The sequence below is a fragment of the Canis lupus genome, chromosome 21, assembly GCF_011100685.1.
Source record: "Canis lupus familiaris isolate Mischka breed German Shepherd chromosome 21, alternate assembly UU_Cfam_GSD_1.0, whole genome shotgun sequence".
NCBI classification, from domain to species: Eukaryota; Metazoa; Chordata; class Mammalia; order Carnivora; family Canidae; genus Canis; species Canis lupus.
Window position 1 is genome coordinate 43,335,955 of NC_049242.1, and position 17,358 is coordinate 43,353,312.

Here is a 17,358-nt window from a genome sequence, read left to right on the forward strand (position 1 = left end):
TTAAAGGGAGAGAGGAAAAGCGTATCTGGAAGCCTAATTGATTTCCCTTGTTCTGTTTTTATGAGATGTTTTCATGACAGGAGCAATACAGTGACCTTAAAACCAGGGAATCCCTTCACTTGTGGGCTGTTAGGAGGAGGAAGGAGCGTAGACTTAATATTTAGATTTCCCAAAGCATGGCCAGAGTGAGAAGCCCTTCTAGGTCATTGGGGCATGTGGAGGGTTTGGGAGGAAGGGGGACATCCGAACATTTGTACAGTTCCAGTGGAGTTGAGGACCCGGGTGCCGTCTTATGAAAGACAGATGCTGCAGAGCCCAGCTGGGCACCACATGTGTGCTGGGAGTGTTCACACAGTTATCACCAACACCTTATGAGGCTGGGAGGTGGGCATGATCATCTTCATTTTACAGATGAGGGAGCTGAAGCTCAGAGAAGTGCGGTTATTTTTCTAAGAGTTAGTAGGGGAAGAGACAGGGCTGAAACTGCCTCTTGGTTTAGTGTCGTTTCCACAACCCTTTGTGGATTGAGTGTGCTGTGTTCTCATTTGGGGACGGGGATCCAAGGGCACCAGTGGGGTGTCCTGCTAGTTCTACAGAATCTGCCTGGGTGCCTTTTAGGCTTGTCTAGTGGAGGGCTCCTAGTCTGGGAGCGTTTTAAGGATGGCCATTATAGTGGGTCTTGAGTCCCTGCTCCGGTCAACCACTGCCACGATAATGTTGCATAATAAACCATCCAGAACTCAGTAGCTTAACACATTAAGTTTGGTTCACGTGTCTATAGGTTGTCCTGTTCTCAGCTCATCTAGGTCAGGTTTGGCTGGGCCTGGTGCCTAACTCAAGCAGGTGTCTGCTCCATGTGTCTAAGTCTCCTTGGACCCAGTGGACCAGTAGGGCCATGTTCTTTTCATCATGATGCAGAGGTACAAGAGAACAAGCCCTACCTCACGAGCATGTTCAGGCCTCAGCTTGTGTATCATTGCTAACATCCGAAGCATCCCAGTGACCCAAAGAAGTTACAGGGTGAGGCTCAAAGTCAAAGGATTCAGAGGTTTGCTTTCACTCTAGTGAAAGGAACTGCAAAACCATGCGGCAAAGGGTATGGATCTGGGAGGGGTAAAGATTTGAATCCAATAATTCAGTCAACCACAGTTTTTAAAGAACGTTTCCTTGGCCCGAATGCCATCCTGTCATCTTGCGGTATCCCTAGATGTGCGTGTCGCTTGCAGGTCATTGTGCCTAAAGCACTGATGGTGCAGGCACTCACTCAGCAGTGAATTAACTTAGGTCCTAAATTCAGGGCGTGCGGGATGTCAGCCCCTGTGTGAGGCACTGGGGCTACAGGCACACTCTCTTCTTGTGTCCAGCTAAGGGCACGTTCCCCAGGTCACTTTCCGAATTCCTAGCCAGAGAAAGACCAGCCCGGAGGTCCTCTGAGATCACTCATGATTTAATTTCTGCCATATAGGTGTACAACACTGTAGATCAAACTGAAATATTAGTTCTTTTCCTGCCTTTTCAAGGTGATCACAGAACTGCTGATATCTGAGCTCACTCGGAGAAAAACATCACCAGTCTCTGCCAGAGGCTCCTGGTGCCCTGCCTCGGGCTGATAAACAGCCATTGGCTCAGTCCTTCCTTGCACAGAGTAGGTGTTCGATGTGAATAGAGTGTGTGTGAGGGATGAGCAGTGAGATCACCACTAAGGTAGGGGCATGGCCTCCTCCCCTTCCTCTTCCGCACACACCTGAAGCCCTCCAGCGATTTCCTATTGCAATTAGAATAATACCCATCTCCTCGCTGTGGTTCAAAAGGCAGGGTCCTCTACGGCCTCATTTTCTAGCCCTCGCTCCGGCCCATTCTGTGCCAGCCACACTAGCCTTTTCTCTGTTCCCCGGACATGCTGAACATGCTGAGTCTGTTCCTGGCTTACAGTGTGCTATTCTCTATCCTGGGAAAGCTGTCCCTCCCCCTCCAGACTCCCCCCCCCCATCTTGCCACTGCCAGCCCCTGAGGGCATTCAGCTTTCAGCTCAAAGGGACCTTTCCGGACTGTCCTTTCTAAAGCCCCCCCACCCCCCACATTGCTCTGTATTCCATTACTCTGTTTTATTTTCTGCATAGCATTTATTGCCATATCAAATTCTCTTATATACTTATTTATTTTTTTACCTTCTCTTCGCTGTACCCCAGGCATGATGCATGCTCTACGAGGACATCTCCAGGGCCAGCAATGTGTGCTACACTGTAAGCACTCAGTAATACCTGTTGAAGAGGTACCGCGGGAATGAATGAATGCAGAACGAATGGAAGGAAGACTTGTCCTTGAGTAAACTGGTCTCATAGCTGGCTGCATTGGGAAGGGGGGAAGCGGAGCCTTTAGGTCAGAAGACAAGGAGAAACCCTGACAGAAACCAAGAATGCAACTCTTGCACTGCGCCTTCAGCTTAACCCTTTGCCTTGGTGATGACAGGTGACAGCTCCAAGGAGCCGTCCTGGCCCCAACTTCTGTTGCTATAGCAGCTCCGGTTTTCCTCACAGCAAAAGAGTAGGGAGAGGGGAGATTTCCTTCCCCACACCTGTGGGGTAACGGGGGAAGGTGGGGGGACAGGTGAGGTTGTAATAGCTCCCGATGCCCTGATGAACATTCACTCAGTGTCTCTGGGACAAGTTGGGTTTCCAGATCGTGCCTCGGCGACTGCATTACCATCCGCCAGAGGTTGACAGCTGTTGCTGAGTAAAACATTTCCAACTGTGCAATCAGAATCGCGCTACTGAGATGTTCGGTGTGGATGGCAGCTGCCTTTATGAATGGCTTACCCACTGTCCCTTACGGTGATCTCTAGCCTTATTAGTACATATCGGTGGGAGTCCCTTTGCAATCATGAGTGTGTCACTGCACAGATTGTCTCCTGGGGGACAGACAGGCTTAGGCATTTGCTTTTTTTACATAGGGCCATCTAAGCCCAGGCTCTCCAGCCAGGTTGTCAGGGAATTTAACTTTCTGTTCAGGAATCCCCTTGGATGGAATATACATCTGTCGTTTCCCTTTTCTTGGCTAGCCCTCGGCCACCCTGCTCCAGCAGGGACAGGAGCCCTCTGGGTTGCCCTCCCCTGTATCACAGTGGTTGAGTCTGATGAAGAGGTGCTTACTGGTGATGGTGGTGTCAGGTTTTGCAACTGCGTCAGGTGGAAGAGGTGGGATCCGGGCCACTGTCCTGATCCACAGTGCCCAGATCTGAAAAAGCTCAGAAGCCCAAAGTTTCTTCATAACTCACAGTGATGGCAAAAGCTACCCTGAGTTGGACTCATTTCCTGGTGAAACTTAACCTCAACTGACCTGAGGCTGTGTGTAGTCTTTGTTTAGCCAGCTAGAGGACAGCATCACCCTTCTTGCATCAGAAATACTGTATTTGATTGTGGAGTACTGATTCAGACGTCCTTTAGGGTGTTACCTAAAATGTAATGTAGAGGGCATATTACCTCTCCAACATGTGATACGTTCTGAATCTGCAACACGTTTGGCCTTGAGGGTTTTGGATAAGGGATCATCAATCCATAATGAGTGGGGAGTGAGGGTGAGGGAGGGGACAGAGAACCTACAATATCACTGGGGCCGTGGAGCAAAGAGTTGTTCTCCGTTTCCAATGCAGACGGTAGCATCTCCACGGACTCATTACTGGCTTCCTTGCATTCCCTGCTACTCCTGGCCTTAATAATTTCTGTTCGGTATTGCTGCTTGCAGTCTGTGTTTGAAGCCAAGACAGCTGTTTGTTTCTTTCCAGTGGTGGGCTTTGGGACGGACCCTGACCTGCAGATGGATATTATCACTGAGCTCGACCTCGTGAACATCTCCCTTGGAGTCACTCAAGTGTCTGGACTGCACAATGCCAGCAAAGCATACGTGTTTCAAGGTAAGGCACTTCCTCCTTTGCATGGAGGCGGAACTTGGGGAGGAGGATCTGTCTGGGGAGTGTTCATGTGGTGTGTGTTTGTCAGAGGATCGTCTCCATTATTTCTCTTGTGTCACTGTCATAAGGTATGTTCAGAAATATCAAGAGTGTTCAGATAATTGAGGGGTGTTCTGAGGGTGGGAGGGGGGCACTAGAGGCATGGTTGTGAAATATTTGGTTTGGCGATGAAATATTTCCTTGGGTGTTTTGGTGGGGATCTAAAGTTCAGTGAAGTTGCAAAGCTCTTGGAAGCTATTGGCCAGCCATATTATTTTTATAGGACATGTCTTCAACTATTATCTATTATCTATATACCTGCACTATAGCTACATCTATTCTTTTTTTTTTTTACACCTATTCTTTTTCACATATTTATCTCTCCTATTTAACATGAGCACAGAGGGTATTTTGTGGCTGCAGTGTAGCTTACTTGGTTCTCAAATAATCAAGGGAGTGTAGTGTGTTTTTTTTTTTTTTTTTAAAGATTTTATTTATGTATTCGTGAGGGACACACAGAGAGAGAGGCAGAGACACAGGCAGAGGGAGAAGCAGGCTCCATGCAGGGAGCCCGATGTGGGACTCGATCCCGGGACTCCGGGATCATACCCTGGGCTGAAGGCAGGTGCTAAGCTGCTGAGCCACTCAGGGATCCCTTGTAGCGTGCTTCTTAAAAGCTCAGCTGCCTGAGGTCAAATTCCAACACTACCACTTACTGGCTTTGAGACTTTGGGCAGTCCCTTAGCCTAACTGTGCCTGTGTCCTCATCTAGAATACTAGTACCTGCTTCATGGGGCCGTTATAGGGATTAGAGGAGTTAATCCAATGAAGTGGTTAAAACCGTGTCTGATACATGAAGTAGATCCTCAGTAAGTACTAGCTGTGAATATGGGACTTGTGCTGTGTACCACGCAACATGCTCACAGTAGGATTCCCTGTAAGAGTAAACAAGATAGGTGCAGCCCGTTCTAAACTGTGATGAGAGAAAGTCATTACACAAGGAATGATTGGGTCACGATTGCTGTCCTTACTATGAAGGGGATGTGTGGGCTGCCATAAAGAGTAGTAGAGGGCGATCTGATTTCACCGGGGTGGAGCGTCAGGTAAAGGTTACCCTGAAAATTGATGTGTCAGCCGAGACTTGAAAAATGAATAGAAAGCCTGGTGTAGGGGAGGGTGGGAGTTCTGAACACTCTGGGCAAGGAAGAGACTATGAATGAAGGTCTAAGGCAGAAGCCAATCGAAAGGTGTCTGGTGCAGCGAAAGGGTGGTGAGGGGCTGGAGAGGCAGGCAGGGGCTGGGTTGCATTGGGCCCCGTAGGCGGAGCTGATACCTAGCTGATATCAGGGGTTTAGAGTCACTGATGATGTATGGCCAGTCTCCATTCCCATAGGTGGGAGGCCATGTATGCTAGTTAACGAATTTAACTCTTACCCCATTTGTAGCCCCCGGTTCGTGGTCGTACTTCATTCTCAGTGCAGCAGGGGCCTTGGCAGAGGTTGCTGCAGGGGAGTGTCCTGATGAGGTATGACCACCGGGCAGTTTGGGTACTCTTCTGTGGAAACTTCTGGCAGCGTTCTTGTAACTCAGCCTTTTGTGAAGACAGCAAAAGGATTATTTTAGAATGGCTGGACCAATATTAAGAGATGAGATTCACATATTTACTAGAGAGATAGAACTTAGGCCTTGTTAATGGTATAGAATAAATCTACAGGAATTATATGATGATATCTAACCACAGCATGGGTGTGTTAATTTCCATTTACTCTTACAAAGGCATTGGTGAGGTTCCTAAGCTCTGGGCAGGGTTAAGAGAATCCAGATGGAATTGCCTTTTTCTTTTTTTTTTTTTTGCCTTGTATGAGGTCTGCTCAGTTCCTGTTGAGAGGTCATGCTTCATGAAGGCAGAAGTCATCTCTGTTTAGATACATCCCTACATCCCTAGAACCAAGTACCATGCATGCCATGTAGTAGGTGACAAATGCACATGTTGAATTGAATTAAAATTTCCTCTGTCTGATGTGCTCCATGAAAGGCTTGTTGCCTGCTTTACTACTATTCAGTCACTTGTTAATCCACGAGCGTGAGCTTCTTTGGTAAGACTTCTTTTTTTTTTTTTTTTTTTTTTTTAAGATTTTATTTATTTATTTATCATGAGAGACACAGAGAGAGAGGCAGAGACACAGGCAGAGGGAGAAGCAGGCTCCCTGTGGGGAGCCCGATGTGGGACTCGATCCCTGGACCCATATCATGCCCGAGCTGAAGGGAGACCCTCCACTGCTGAGCCACCCAGGTGTCCCTTTGGCAAGAACTCTGTTAGTTTGTGTGTCCTTTGCTTTGGCAACTACCTCTGGGCTGTCTAGCAGGCTCCAGCCAGGGGGAGTGATTTTCAGCTTCTTTAATGGTAGGAGTAACTTCATTATGAAAGGTTGACAGAGGAGGACTTTCCCTTAAGAACCCTTGTGATTATATTGGGCCTACCCGGGTAATCCAGCATAATCCTTCCACCTCAAGATCTGTAATTTAATCACACGCTAAAATCCCTTTTGCCATGTAAGGTAACATATTTACAAGTTCTGGCAATTAGGACACAGACATCTTTGGGGAGCCTTTACTTTGCTTACCACACCACACACCTTTTAGTTGCCAAAGATTCATGTCTAGGGATGCCCGGGTGGCTCAGTGGTTGGGTGTCTGCCTTGGGCTCAGGGCATGATCTCCGGTCAGGGGATCAAGTCCCGCATCGGGCTCCCTGTGGGGAGCCTGCTTTTCCCTCTATCTATGTCTCTGCCTCTCTGTGTCTCTCATGAATAAATAAATAAATAAGTAAATCTTTAAAAACAAAACAAAAAACCCCCCCAAGATTCATGTCTGTCCCACACGCAAGATACATTTACGTTGTCTCAATATTCTCCCAAAGTCTCAACCCATTACGGCATCAGCTCAAAGGCCAAAATCTTATCCAGTCTCATCATCTGAAAAATTCCAAATTTGATTATCTAAATAATCTAAATCAGGTATGACTGTGACTCTGAGTATCATACATTTGGGGCAAAACTCTCCATCTATGGATCCGTGGCAAGTAGGAAACAGGTCATCTGCTTCCCAAATACAATGGAGAGGCAGGTGTAGGATGCCTGTGATCGACAGTCCTGTTAATAGAAAGGAAATAGGAAGAAGAAAGGGGCTGCCAATCCCAGGACATTTTGAAATCCAGCAGGGCAAACTCACTGAGTTTCAGGGTCTGGGAAAAGTGCCCTGTGGTCCTTGGCTCTGCCTTCTGGGCCCACGACCCATACCTTCGAGTAATTCTTCCTTTTTCTGGCAGAGTAGTGTGTGTTTGCGGTCAAGTAGTTTTACCAGCCTGTTGCCGCCTGTAGAGTTTTGAAAGTCTGTCACTTTTCCTCATTTCATCCTCTTTCAGTCCAAGTTGGCAGTGTTCCTGCTCGTATAACATTTTCAGGAACCTTTAGGGTCTCCTGTCCATTGGACAAGAGGCTCTGCCTCCGATCTTCCTGAGATAGCCCTGTCTCGGTGCCTCACCTCGCGGACATGGCCGGTGGCATCCATGAGTCACATACCTGATCTCCTCAAAGATCCCTCTGTGTGATTGAATCTATTGAACTTTTGATCCTTCAGAGCTACTAGCAAAAAGTTGTTCAGCTACACCTGTGGTTTTTACCCCAGAGCAGAATTTCCTGACAGAGAGTCTCCTAATGATTTTTGTCTTTTGCGGTCCCAGTAGGCTGAGACTTCTTCCATTCCTCAGGGCCTAGTTTCTTTGCTTGTCAGCTCATCTTCCCAACCATCTCTCTCTTTCCTCTCATCTTTTGCTCTAAGCAGCAAGGAGAAACCGACTATGCCTTCAACACTTGGGCTTGGAAATCTCTTAAATGTCCAAGTTCATCTGTTACAAGTTTTGCTTTCCGTATTACTCTAGGACACAAGTCAGCTAAGCTTTCTGCTTCCACGTAACAAGGACCCTGTGTCTTCCGGTTCCATTTCCTTTTTAGCCCTTACCAGAAGCATTTTTTTAAAAGAAATTTTATTTATTTATTTATAAGAGACACAGAGAGAGAGGCAGAGACACAGGTAGAGGGAGAAGCAGGCTCCCTGTGGGGAGCCCAATGTGGGACTTGATCCCAGAACCCTGGGATCACGCCCTGAGCCGAAGGCAGACGCTCAACTGCTGAGCCCCCAGGTGCCCCAACCAGCAGCTATTTATTTATTTATTTATTTATTTATTAGATTTAAAATTTATTTATTAGAGACACACAAAGAGAGAGAGAAAGAGAGAGTTAGAGACACGGGCAGAGGGAGAAGCAGGCTCCATGCAGGGAGCCCGACATGGGACTCGATCCCAAGTCTCTAGGATCACACTCTGGGCTGAAGGCGGCGCTAAACCGCTAAGCCCCTGGGGCTGCCCATCAGCAGCATTTTTAATGTTCATGTTTCTAATGGTCTGTTCACGGTGATTTAAGTACTCCCTACGATAATATAGATTTTTTCTCTGCAGAGTCTTTAACATTCATATTTCCATCCTGGTCTGTTCATGGCAATCTAGGGTTTCTCTGTGCTCCCCTCAATTTTTTTAGCCTCTGCTCATTATTCAGTGCCAGAACCACTTCTGCAGTTTTAGTTATTTGTTACAGTAGCATCCCACTTCCTGGTGCCATCACTGCCACAGTTGTTGCTGTAACAGATTGCCATAAATTTAGTAGCTTGAAACAAGACAAATTTATTAGCTTATAGTTCTGGAGATAAGAAGTCAAAAATGAATTTTAGGGGGCTAAAATCAAGGTGTCAGCAGAGCTGTGTTCCTTCTCGAGTCTTTACAGGTATTTAGACCATTTATATTTAATGTCATTATTGACATGTTTATATTTAAGTATATCTGTTTGCTATTTGTTTTCTACTTTCCCATGTATTTTTTTCTTCCATTTCCCCCCACTTTTTGGCTTCTTTTGGATTAATTGAAGTTTTAAAGATTATTCCATTTAATTTCCTTTGCTGGCTTATTAGCTATAACTCTGTTTCATTGTTTTAGTGGTTGCTTTAGACTTTCTAGTATACATCATTAATTATTACAGTCTACCTTTCAGTGAGATATACAATGTCATGTATATTATAAGAACATTTCCATAGTTTACTTCTTTTCTCCTGGTCATTGATCGGTCGTCACACATTTTACTTCCCATATGGAATTGTTTTTTTTTTTTATTTAATTAGTTATCTTTTGAACAGATTTGGATAACAAGAAAATCAATCACATATTTAACCATGTAATTACTATTTTCTATGTTTTTTAGTCCCTTGTGTGGATTCTTATTTCCATCTGGTATTGTTTTCATCCTGTCTGAGGGACTTCCTTTAACATTTTTTTTTAAAGATTTTATTTGTTTATTCATGAGAGACATACAGAGAGAATGGCAGAGGCACAGGCTCCATGCAGGAAGCCTGATGTGGGACTTGATCCTGGGACCCCGAGATCACGACCTGAGCCAAAGGCAGATGCTCAACCACTGAGGCACCCAGGCGTCCCCTCCTTTAACATTTCTTATAGTGCAAGTGATAAATTCTTTTGGATTTTGTATGTCTGAAAAAGTATTTTGTTTTCATTTTTGAATGATATTTTTGCTGGGTGTAGAATACTGGGTTGACCATTCTTTTTCTTTCAGTACTTTAAAGATATTGATTCACTGTCTTCTCACTTGCATTGTTTCCAACCAGGAATCTATGTCACTCTGTCTTTGTTCCTTTGTAGGTAATTTTCTGTCTTCTGATTTTAAAACTCACTTTGTCATTGATTTTGAGCAATTTGGTTATGATGTACTTCAGTGTGGTGTTCTTTATGTTTTTTTTTTTTTTTTTCTGTGTGAGCTCTCTTGCACTTCATCAAATTTGAAAAAAAAATTGGCCATTATGTCTTTAAATATTTTTCCTGCCCCATCTCTCTTCTTTAGGGATTCCAATTACGTATATGTTAGGCAGCTTAAAGTTGTTCCACAGTTTACTGATACTCTGTTCATTTCAAAAATTATAGTTCACTTTTATCTCTGTATTATTTTTGATAGTTTCTATTGCCATACTTTCAAGTTCACTGAACCTTTCTTCTGTAGTGTCTGCTATTAGTATCATTTAGTATTTTTTTTTTTTTTACAAAATCACTTATTATGGTTTTATCTCTGTAAATTTAGTTTTGACTCTTTAAAAAATATTCCATGTCTCCATTTAACTCTTTGAATAGATGGAACACAGTTACAATACTTGTTTTATTTTTTTATTTTTTATTTTTTTAAAGATTTATTCATTAATTCATGAGAGATGGAGAGAGAGTGCACCACAGGCAGAGCGAGAAGCAGGCTTCCCACAGGAGCCCGATGCAGTACTTAATCCCAGATCCCGGGATCATGACCTGAGACAAAGGCAACCGCCCAACTGCTGAGCCACCCAGATGTCCCACAATAATTGTTTTAATGTCCTTGACCACTAATTCTAGTATTTGTATCAGTGCTGGGTTAATTTTGATTGATTAATTTTTCTCCTCTTCACTACTTTGTTACATACCTGGTAATTTTTGATTGAATGCCAGACATTGTCATTTTACCTTGTTTAGTGCTGGCTATTTTTGTATTCTTATAAATATTCATGGTATTTTTCTAGGACACAGTTAAGTTACTGGGAAACCATTTGATCTCTTTGGATCCTACATTTAAGGTTTCTTAGCCCAAAGCAGTGCTAGTGCTAATAGCTAGAGTAAAGCTAATTATTTCCCATCACTGAGGCAAGACCTTTGGTGTGCTCTACCCAATTCCCTATGAAATGTGAGAGATTTCAGCTTAAGTGGGGAATAGGTAGTATTCTCAGAACTGTATGTATGTTGAGCACTGTTACCTTTTGGGTGTTGGTTCTTTGATTTTGGGTAGTTTTCTCATATGCCTGTAATTCACTGGGTACTGATCTTGAGAGAGATCTGTATGTTTTTCTCTCTGCTGTTGTCTCCTCTCATGTATACTGACCTGTGAAATCTAAGTGCCTTGGTCTCCCCCTCACTCTCTGCTTCCTCATCTAGCCCAGGGAGGTTGCTGGGCTCTGCCTGAGTTCTTCCTCTGACATAGCTTGGGACCTCTCTTTTAGAGCAGTAGCTTGGGTAATTGTAGGGCTCCTTTCTATTGTTTTCCATTTCTCTCTCTTTTTTTAAGATTTTATTTATTCATTCACGAGAGACACACACAGAGAGAGAGGCAGAGACACAGGCAGAGGGAGAAGCAGGCTTCATGCAGGAAGCCTGACATGGGACTCAATCCCCGGTCTCCAGGATCAGGCCCTGGACCGAAGGTGGCACTAAACCACTGAGCCACCCAGGCTGCCCCTGTTTTCTGTTTCTCAAGGATTGCTGCCCTTCAGTGACTGATATCCAGTGTCTTAAAAACTGCTGTTTCATTGAATATTCATTTTAAATTTCAATTCAGATTAATTAGAATTAAAAATTAAAAATTTATTTCCTCGCCCATACTAGCCATTTCAAGTGCTCAATTGCTGTATGTGGCTAGGAGTTCCTCTATTGAACTGTGCAGGTCTAGGGAGGCTCTGAGATTTTACTGTTTTACCATACTGCATTTAATATGGGCAAGCTACAAAAGCCTATCTTTCAGTATTAATACATGATAGCAACTAGCAAGGTACTTAAGCTCACTGTCTCAGGGTACTTCCATTTACTCATTGATACAACAGTAGTATCTGCTATATTTGGTTGTAGTGAAGATGAAGTAAATTATATATAAAGTGCCATACCTGTATTCAGTACATGGTGAACTTGCATTAGATGTGAGTTCATACATTTTTAAATAATAGGGTATAACTTTGGCCTTCTTCCCCTATGTGTATGATCTGTCTTGTGTGTTATTAGTGTCATATTTCAACCTGTAGAGGTAGATGGGATGGTGGGAAAAGCAGAGGATTGGGGATGGGGGTGAAAATTAAGGTTCAAGACTTTAAATGTAATATAGTTATATCATCTTCCCTACAACCACCTAAGGTAAGTACTTTGATTGCCCCATTTTATCAATAAGTAAATGAAATTATCTTGAGGGAGCACTTAGGGGTGCCAGTGGATATGCCACTTAATGTTCTCAAGTGTCAGATTCCTCATCTGGAAATGGGAAGAATGCACAGACTGGGCATAAGAATTAAATGACAGTGCATGAAAAGGTACTCTAAAAAGCGTAAAGGGTAAAAAAAAAATCATTATTCTTTCCTTCATTTGTTTTTATTCCTTCTCCTATTTTACTATCCTAAGTCCAGTTCTGAGTCGATGTATGTTAAAGGAGTGAAGACCTTCATTTCAATGCTAGCCTATTAATAATATCGATGAATTTAAGTAGAAAGCTTACTTAAGTGGAAACACTCCTGGACTACCAACTCCAAAGCCTGATAAGTTTTATTTTGGAGCTAGCCAGCCTTTTAAGGTTGTCTTTGTCACTGCTCTCCTTGTATAGTACAGAGAATTGAACAAGTAAGATTTTTATTCACTTCTTACTTGAAACAAATTATATTTTATTAGGAGCTGGGGCTGGGGCAGAGAGAATGAATGGCGATGTGAGACTGGCATAGATCTTGTCTAAGCTGAAAAGCATCCTAAATACCAGCTTTAGATTTTCAAAAATCATTTTGGAAAATCTCTGCATTGCCTTGAAAGGGACTCAGGGAAGATCTGAGGGTTTGGAACTGTACTTCTCCCTGATTGACAGTGTCTTGGTGTTAAGTAGTTGGGAGGATGTATCTGTCCATTGGTGTCTCATTTATAAAAGTGAATTAGAATATGCATGAGCACAGATTCTTTAATGTGTTGCTTTTTTTCCCCTTATGCCAGTAAAATGCTACCTTTCAGGAGTTCTATTTTAGAAGTTTCTAAAGGAAAAAAATAATAGTATCTTTCAAGTAGCATGTTTTACGTGACAAAATAGAACAAAGGCTAATGTGGGATACTTCAGGAAGATTGAGGCTTCCGGTACCTATGGCATTCTAGAATTTATGCTAAAAGTTGTGGGAGACACAGATGAATAAGGCAAAGATCTTGACCCCAGTGAGGTTATAGCCTAGAAGGATAAACACAGAATGCCCTTAGACACTCTGACGTAGAGGGGAAGAGAACTGGCTTTGTCGTGTATTATAAAGTCCCGAGTATGTTGAAGGAAAAGTTCTCACTGGATGACTCAGGGAAGGCTTCTTAGAGGAGGTGGCACCTGAAGCAGCCCCTGAGAAATGGACAAGAATTAAATATATAGTTTCTAGGTCATAGGAACACTGCTCTTGTGTAATCATTTTCACGAAACAGTACTTGAAGCTTGAGTTATAGCTCTGAATGCTTAGAAAATCTGAGCAAGATGGAGTTACCCAAAGGGTTTGTTTAATGTTGATCTTCCACATTTCCTGCCACCCACTATTGCCCAAGTCTGAATTGTTTTTTCTGTTGATTGGATGCGCCTAGTCACTAATTACCTCTGGGAGCATTTACAAGTCAACCTCACTTTGAGTGGAGTGATTTAGTAGAACTTTGCATTTAATCAGTTAGTGGAGTGAGTCAATTCACATACCAGCATCTCCCAAATATAGGTATTTTTTTTGCTCTTGCCAAAATAAAACTCAAGCAAGCTGTGGGAGTGGGGTGAGTTTTGAAGTTCCTCTCTGGGAAAATTAACACCTGCACTGCATATTCTGGAAAATCATTCACTGGCTGTGTGACTAAATGTATATTGTAGAGAAAATAATTTCCCAAGTATGCACATTTCTAACATCTGCGCTAAAACCTATTTTCTCAGTCATGCCCCCTTTCCCATCAAATAATACATTGAGGAGAGCAGAGGTGGAGAGAAACAGCAGAGAATGTAAAAAGAGAATAATTCTTTTAGAAACTATTATGTATATGTACCAATTCCATACTAACGTACTGACCTTGGGTAAATTACTTTACCTCTTGGAATGTTTTTCCTCTCAGGACATTGGGTAATAGTGGGAATGTCTACAATAGAAGGTATTTTTAAGGGTTAATTTAAATAATATAAATTCATTGTAAGCAATAGAAAATTAAACATCACTTATTATTATTAGTAAGAGTTCAGCAAGTATACATTTTTTCGTTAAATATTTAGCAGGTCCCTACTACTATGTGCTAGGCACTTTCAAGTATAAGGAATATAGCAGTAAGCCAATCAAAGTCTGGCTCTTACAGGGAAACAGACAATAAGCAAATAAGTATAAAGTAAGTTCAGATATCTTTATTTTTTTAAGTTCAGATAACTTTAAACAATTTATGCATTTTAAAAAAGATTTTATTTTTTTATTTGAGAGAGACTGAGAGCATGAAGCCGGGGGGAGGGGTAGAGGACGAGGGAGAGGGACAACTAGCCTTTGCGACTTGATCCTAGGACTTTGGGATCATGACGTGAGCTGACGTGAGCTGAAGGCAGATGCTTAACTGACTGAGCCACCCAGGTGCCCTCAATTTATGCATTTAAATTCAGGAAACTATTTCTGTTTTACTTTCTTCCAAAGAGTATTTGCAGTTACCTACTGTACTTAATTCCTAATGAGGATGGATAACTGTTATCTGAACTGGATTTTTTTTTAAAGGAGGATTATCTCAACTTCTAAAGTTTTTTTTTTTTCAAGATTTTATTTATTTATTCATGAGAGATAAAGAGAGAGAGAGAGAGAGAGAGAGAGAGAGAGGCAGAGACACAGGCAGAGGGAGAAGCAGGCTCCATGCAGGGAGCCCGACAGGGAACTCCATCCCGGGTCTCCAGGATCACGCCCTGGGCTGAAGGCGGCGCTAAACCACTGAGCCACCCGGGCTGCCCATCAACTCCTAAAGTTTCTTTTTAATCCTTCTTCCAGCACTCATACTGTTGTACTATTTTTCATATCTATCATACAGATAAAGAAACAAGATCTAGAAAGTTCTAGGAACTCATATTATCAATAGTGACAGACATAGGATTTGAACTCGCGAGTCTACACCTGCAGAGTCTGTGTCTCAGCCCCACTCCACCTCCTGCTTTTTTTCCCCTAATGCATGAGAGCAGGAATGAATAAATAAGTGCAATGTGATAAAGATACAGCTTCTCTTAAGAGAAACCAAAGGACATCTGCCAAAATATCTCTTGGCAGGTATTGTAAATCAACTGGGGCAGATGGTTGTGTTATCAGTTGGTGAATTCCATTAATAGAATGTTATGATTCTTTCATTTGGAGGGGCCTGCTGAATACCTGCTGATGAATACCTGGTAATCTGTTTGGAAGCCCATAGAAAACATGCACGAAAATCAGAATTAACCATGAGGCTGTACTTTAATATGTGTCTGTTTAAAATGTAGTCTCTGTGGCCTCTTGACCAGGGTTTTCTTGAGAGAGCATTGTGGGAGAATTAGATGAGCATTGATTGCAGTGCTCTTTGATGAATGCTGTGATTCCTAATTGGAATTTATTTTAACATATTGGGACTAAATTCTTTAGTGTGGGAACACAACTCCAAAATTAGAATGTAAATCAGTGGAAAAACAAGATTTGATATGCAAATATTTTATTTAAATACAACTTTTCATGGATGCAGCCAGTGCATGAAGTGGAGCCAAGATGTACTGATGCGCTGGGCTGGCTCAGTCCTCCTGCTTTTACATCGTGTTAAAAAATAAGGCGGACATAATGCCTGGCAGGACGGCGTTGCAGAGTAGAAATAGGACCATGTGCTTGGGGAAACAGGTTCTAGGATGGCTCTTTCACTTGACTGCTGGGTCTATTAACTTCTCTGAGCCTTCAGTCTTTAAAGTCATACAATTTTTAAAATTTGACAAGGAGTTATTCCACAAAACAAAAGAAAAATACGTATAAGCCCAAAAGGATAACTTAAGCAGCAATGCTGTCACTGTCCCCCAGAATCAGCAAATGCTAACATTTTGTCATATTTGCTTACAGTCTTATAAACAATTACAGAATAAGTTCAAGTCTCTATGTTCTCCTTGCAGTTCCTTTCTTCTCTCAGCCTCCCTGAAGGCCGTCCTTACAGAGTTGCTGAATACGCAGTATGTGTGGATGTGTGTGCACCTGTGTGTGTACAACCACATTTATGTGTCCATATACAAGAAATATAATAGGGAGGGCATGTATCGTGGCCCAATGTAGAGCCTTGGGACCAGACTGCTTAGATTGAAATCCCAGCTCTGACTCTTTCTAGCTGCGTAATTTTGGGCAAGTTCATTCACTTCTCTTTAGCTTATTTTTTTCCCCATGTGTGATTCAGGGATAATAAAGCATCTATCTCACAGGATTGTTCTCTCGATTAAGTGAGTTGATTCATATAATGTGTTAGAATTTATTGGGCTCTTAGTAAACATTCAGTGAATGGTAACTACTACTTTGTGTGGTTAAAAATTATATAATTGGCATCACGCAGTATGTTTCTTTTTGAAACTTATGTCACTCACCATTATCCTTTCGAGGACATAAAGATCTAGTTCATTAGTTTGAACTGCTGCAGAACACCTCAGTGCATTCATCCCTTTGCCTATTGATGGAACCTTGGCTTGGTTCCGATTTCTGACAAACAGTATTTCAGTGTGCATTTTTGTGCATGCCTCCTTGCCCATGGTCTTAAATTCTTAATATATGTACCTTTCCATAGAGAGGATTCTTTAAGGGTATCCTTAATTGTCCAACAAACCATTAGTCCAGTCCTGTGGTTGGTTACCTCCAATGATGGAGATAACACTATATCATGAGGCAGCTCACATTATTTTTGGGCTACTCTGTCAGAAATAATTTAAAGGAAGACAAATTTTGGCTTCATGCTATGCCCTTCTGTTGCTCCCACCTGAATCACTCTAGTCATATTGGCCACCTTTTGGTTCCATGAGCGCACTAAGGGTTTCCCTGACCCTTGCCATCATTTCTCCTTGCAAAAGGCCTGGAAGGCCTTGTTCCTGTACTTTCTATACCTGGCTATTACTCTTAAATGTCACTCTCTTAATGAGGCCTTCTCCTACCTCCTTACCTGTGAGGGTCCCCTGTTTTGTCATCAGTCACCACTTCCTGGTGTTTGGTCCTTCAGAGTTCTCACCGTAAATTGAAATGATGCAGTTCTTTTTGTTTCCTTTAACTCTGTCTCTTAGTCTATCAGATCACTCTGTGTCTCTACTTGTTTTCTGTTCTAAATCAGTACACGGCACAGTGCCAATGCCTGGCACTTAGAGCTGGCACTCAAGAAAGATTTGCTCAGGTCGAGGCACCTGCGACCACTAAGTAAGTCTATACTCCCTTCCCATGAGAGAGCTTCTCAGAGATTTGCAGGCAGCTAAGGTCTTCTCTTCCATCCTTACTTTCCTCAGGCTAAACATTTTTGCTTGATTACTTGAGCA

At 42.7% G+C, this 17,358-nt stretch overlaps 1 protein-coding gene across 2 annotated transcripts in view; it reads left to right on the forward strand.

Annotated features, from left to right (window-relative positions):
* Positions 1 to 17,358, forward strand: part of NELL1 (neural EGFL like 1) — an 822,581-nt gene that overhangs the window by 4,456 nt on the left and 800,767 nt on the right. For both annotated transcript variants that reach the window (XM_038569260.1, XM_038569261.1), the window contains exon 2: positions 3,782 to 3,910. In XM_038569260.1, coding sequence (XP_038425188.1) covers positions 3,782 to 3,910 — 129 coding nt within the window. The remainder of the gene's footprint in view (positions 1 to 3,781; positions 3,911 to 17,358) is intronic.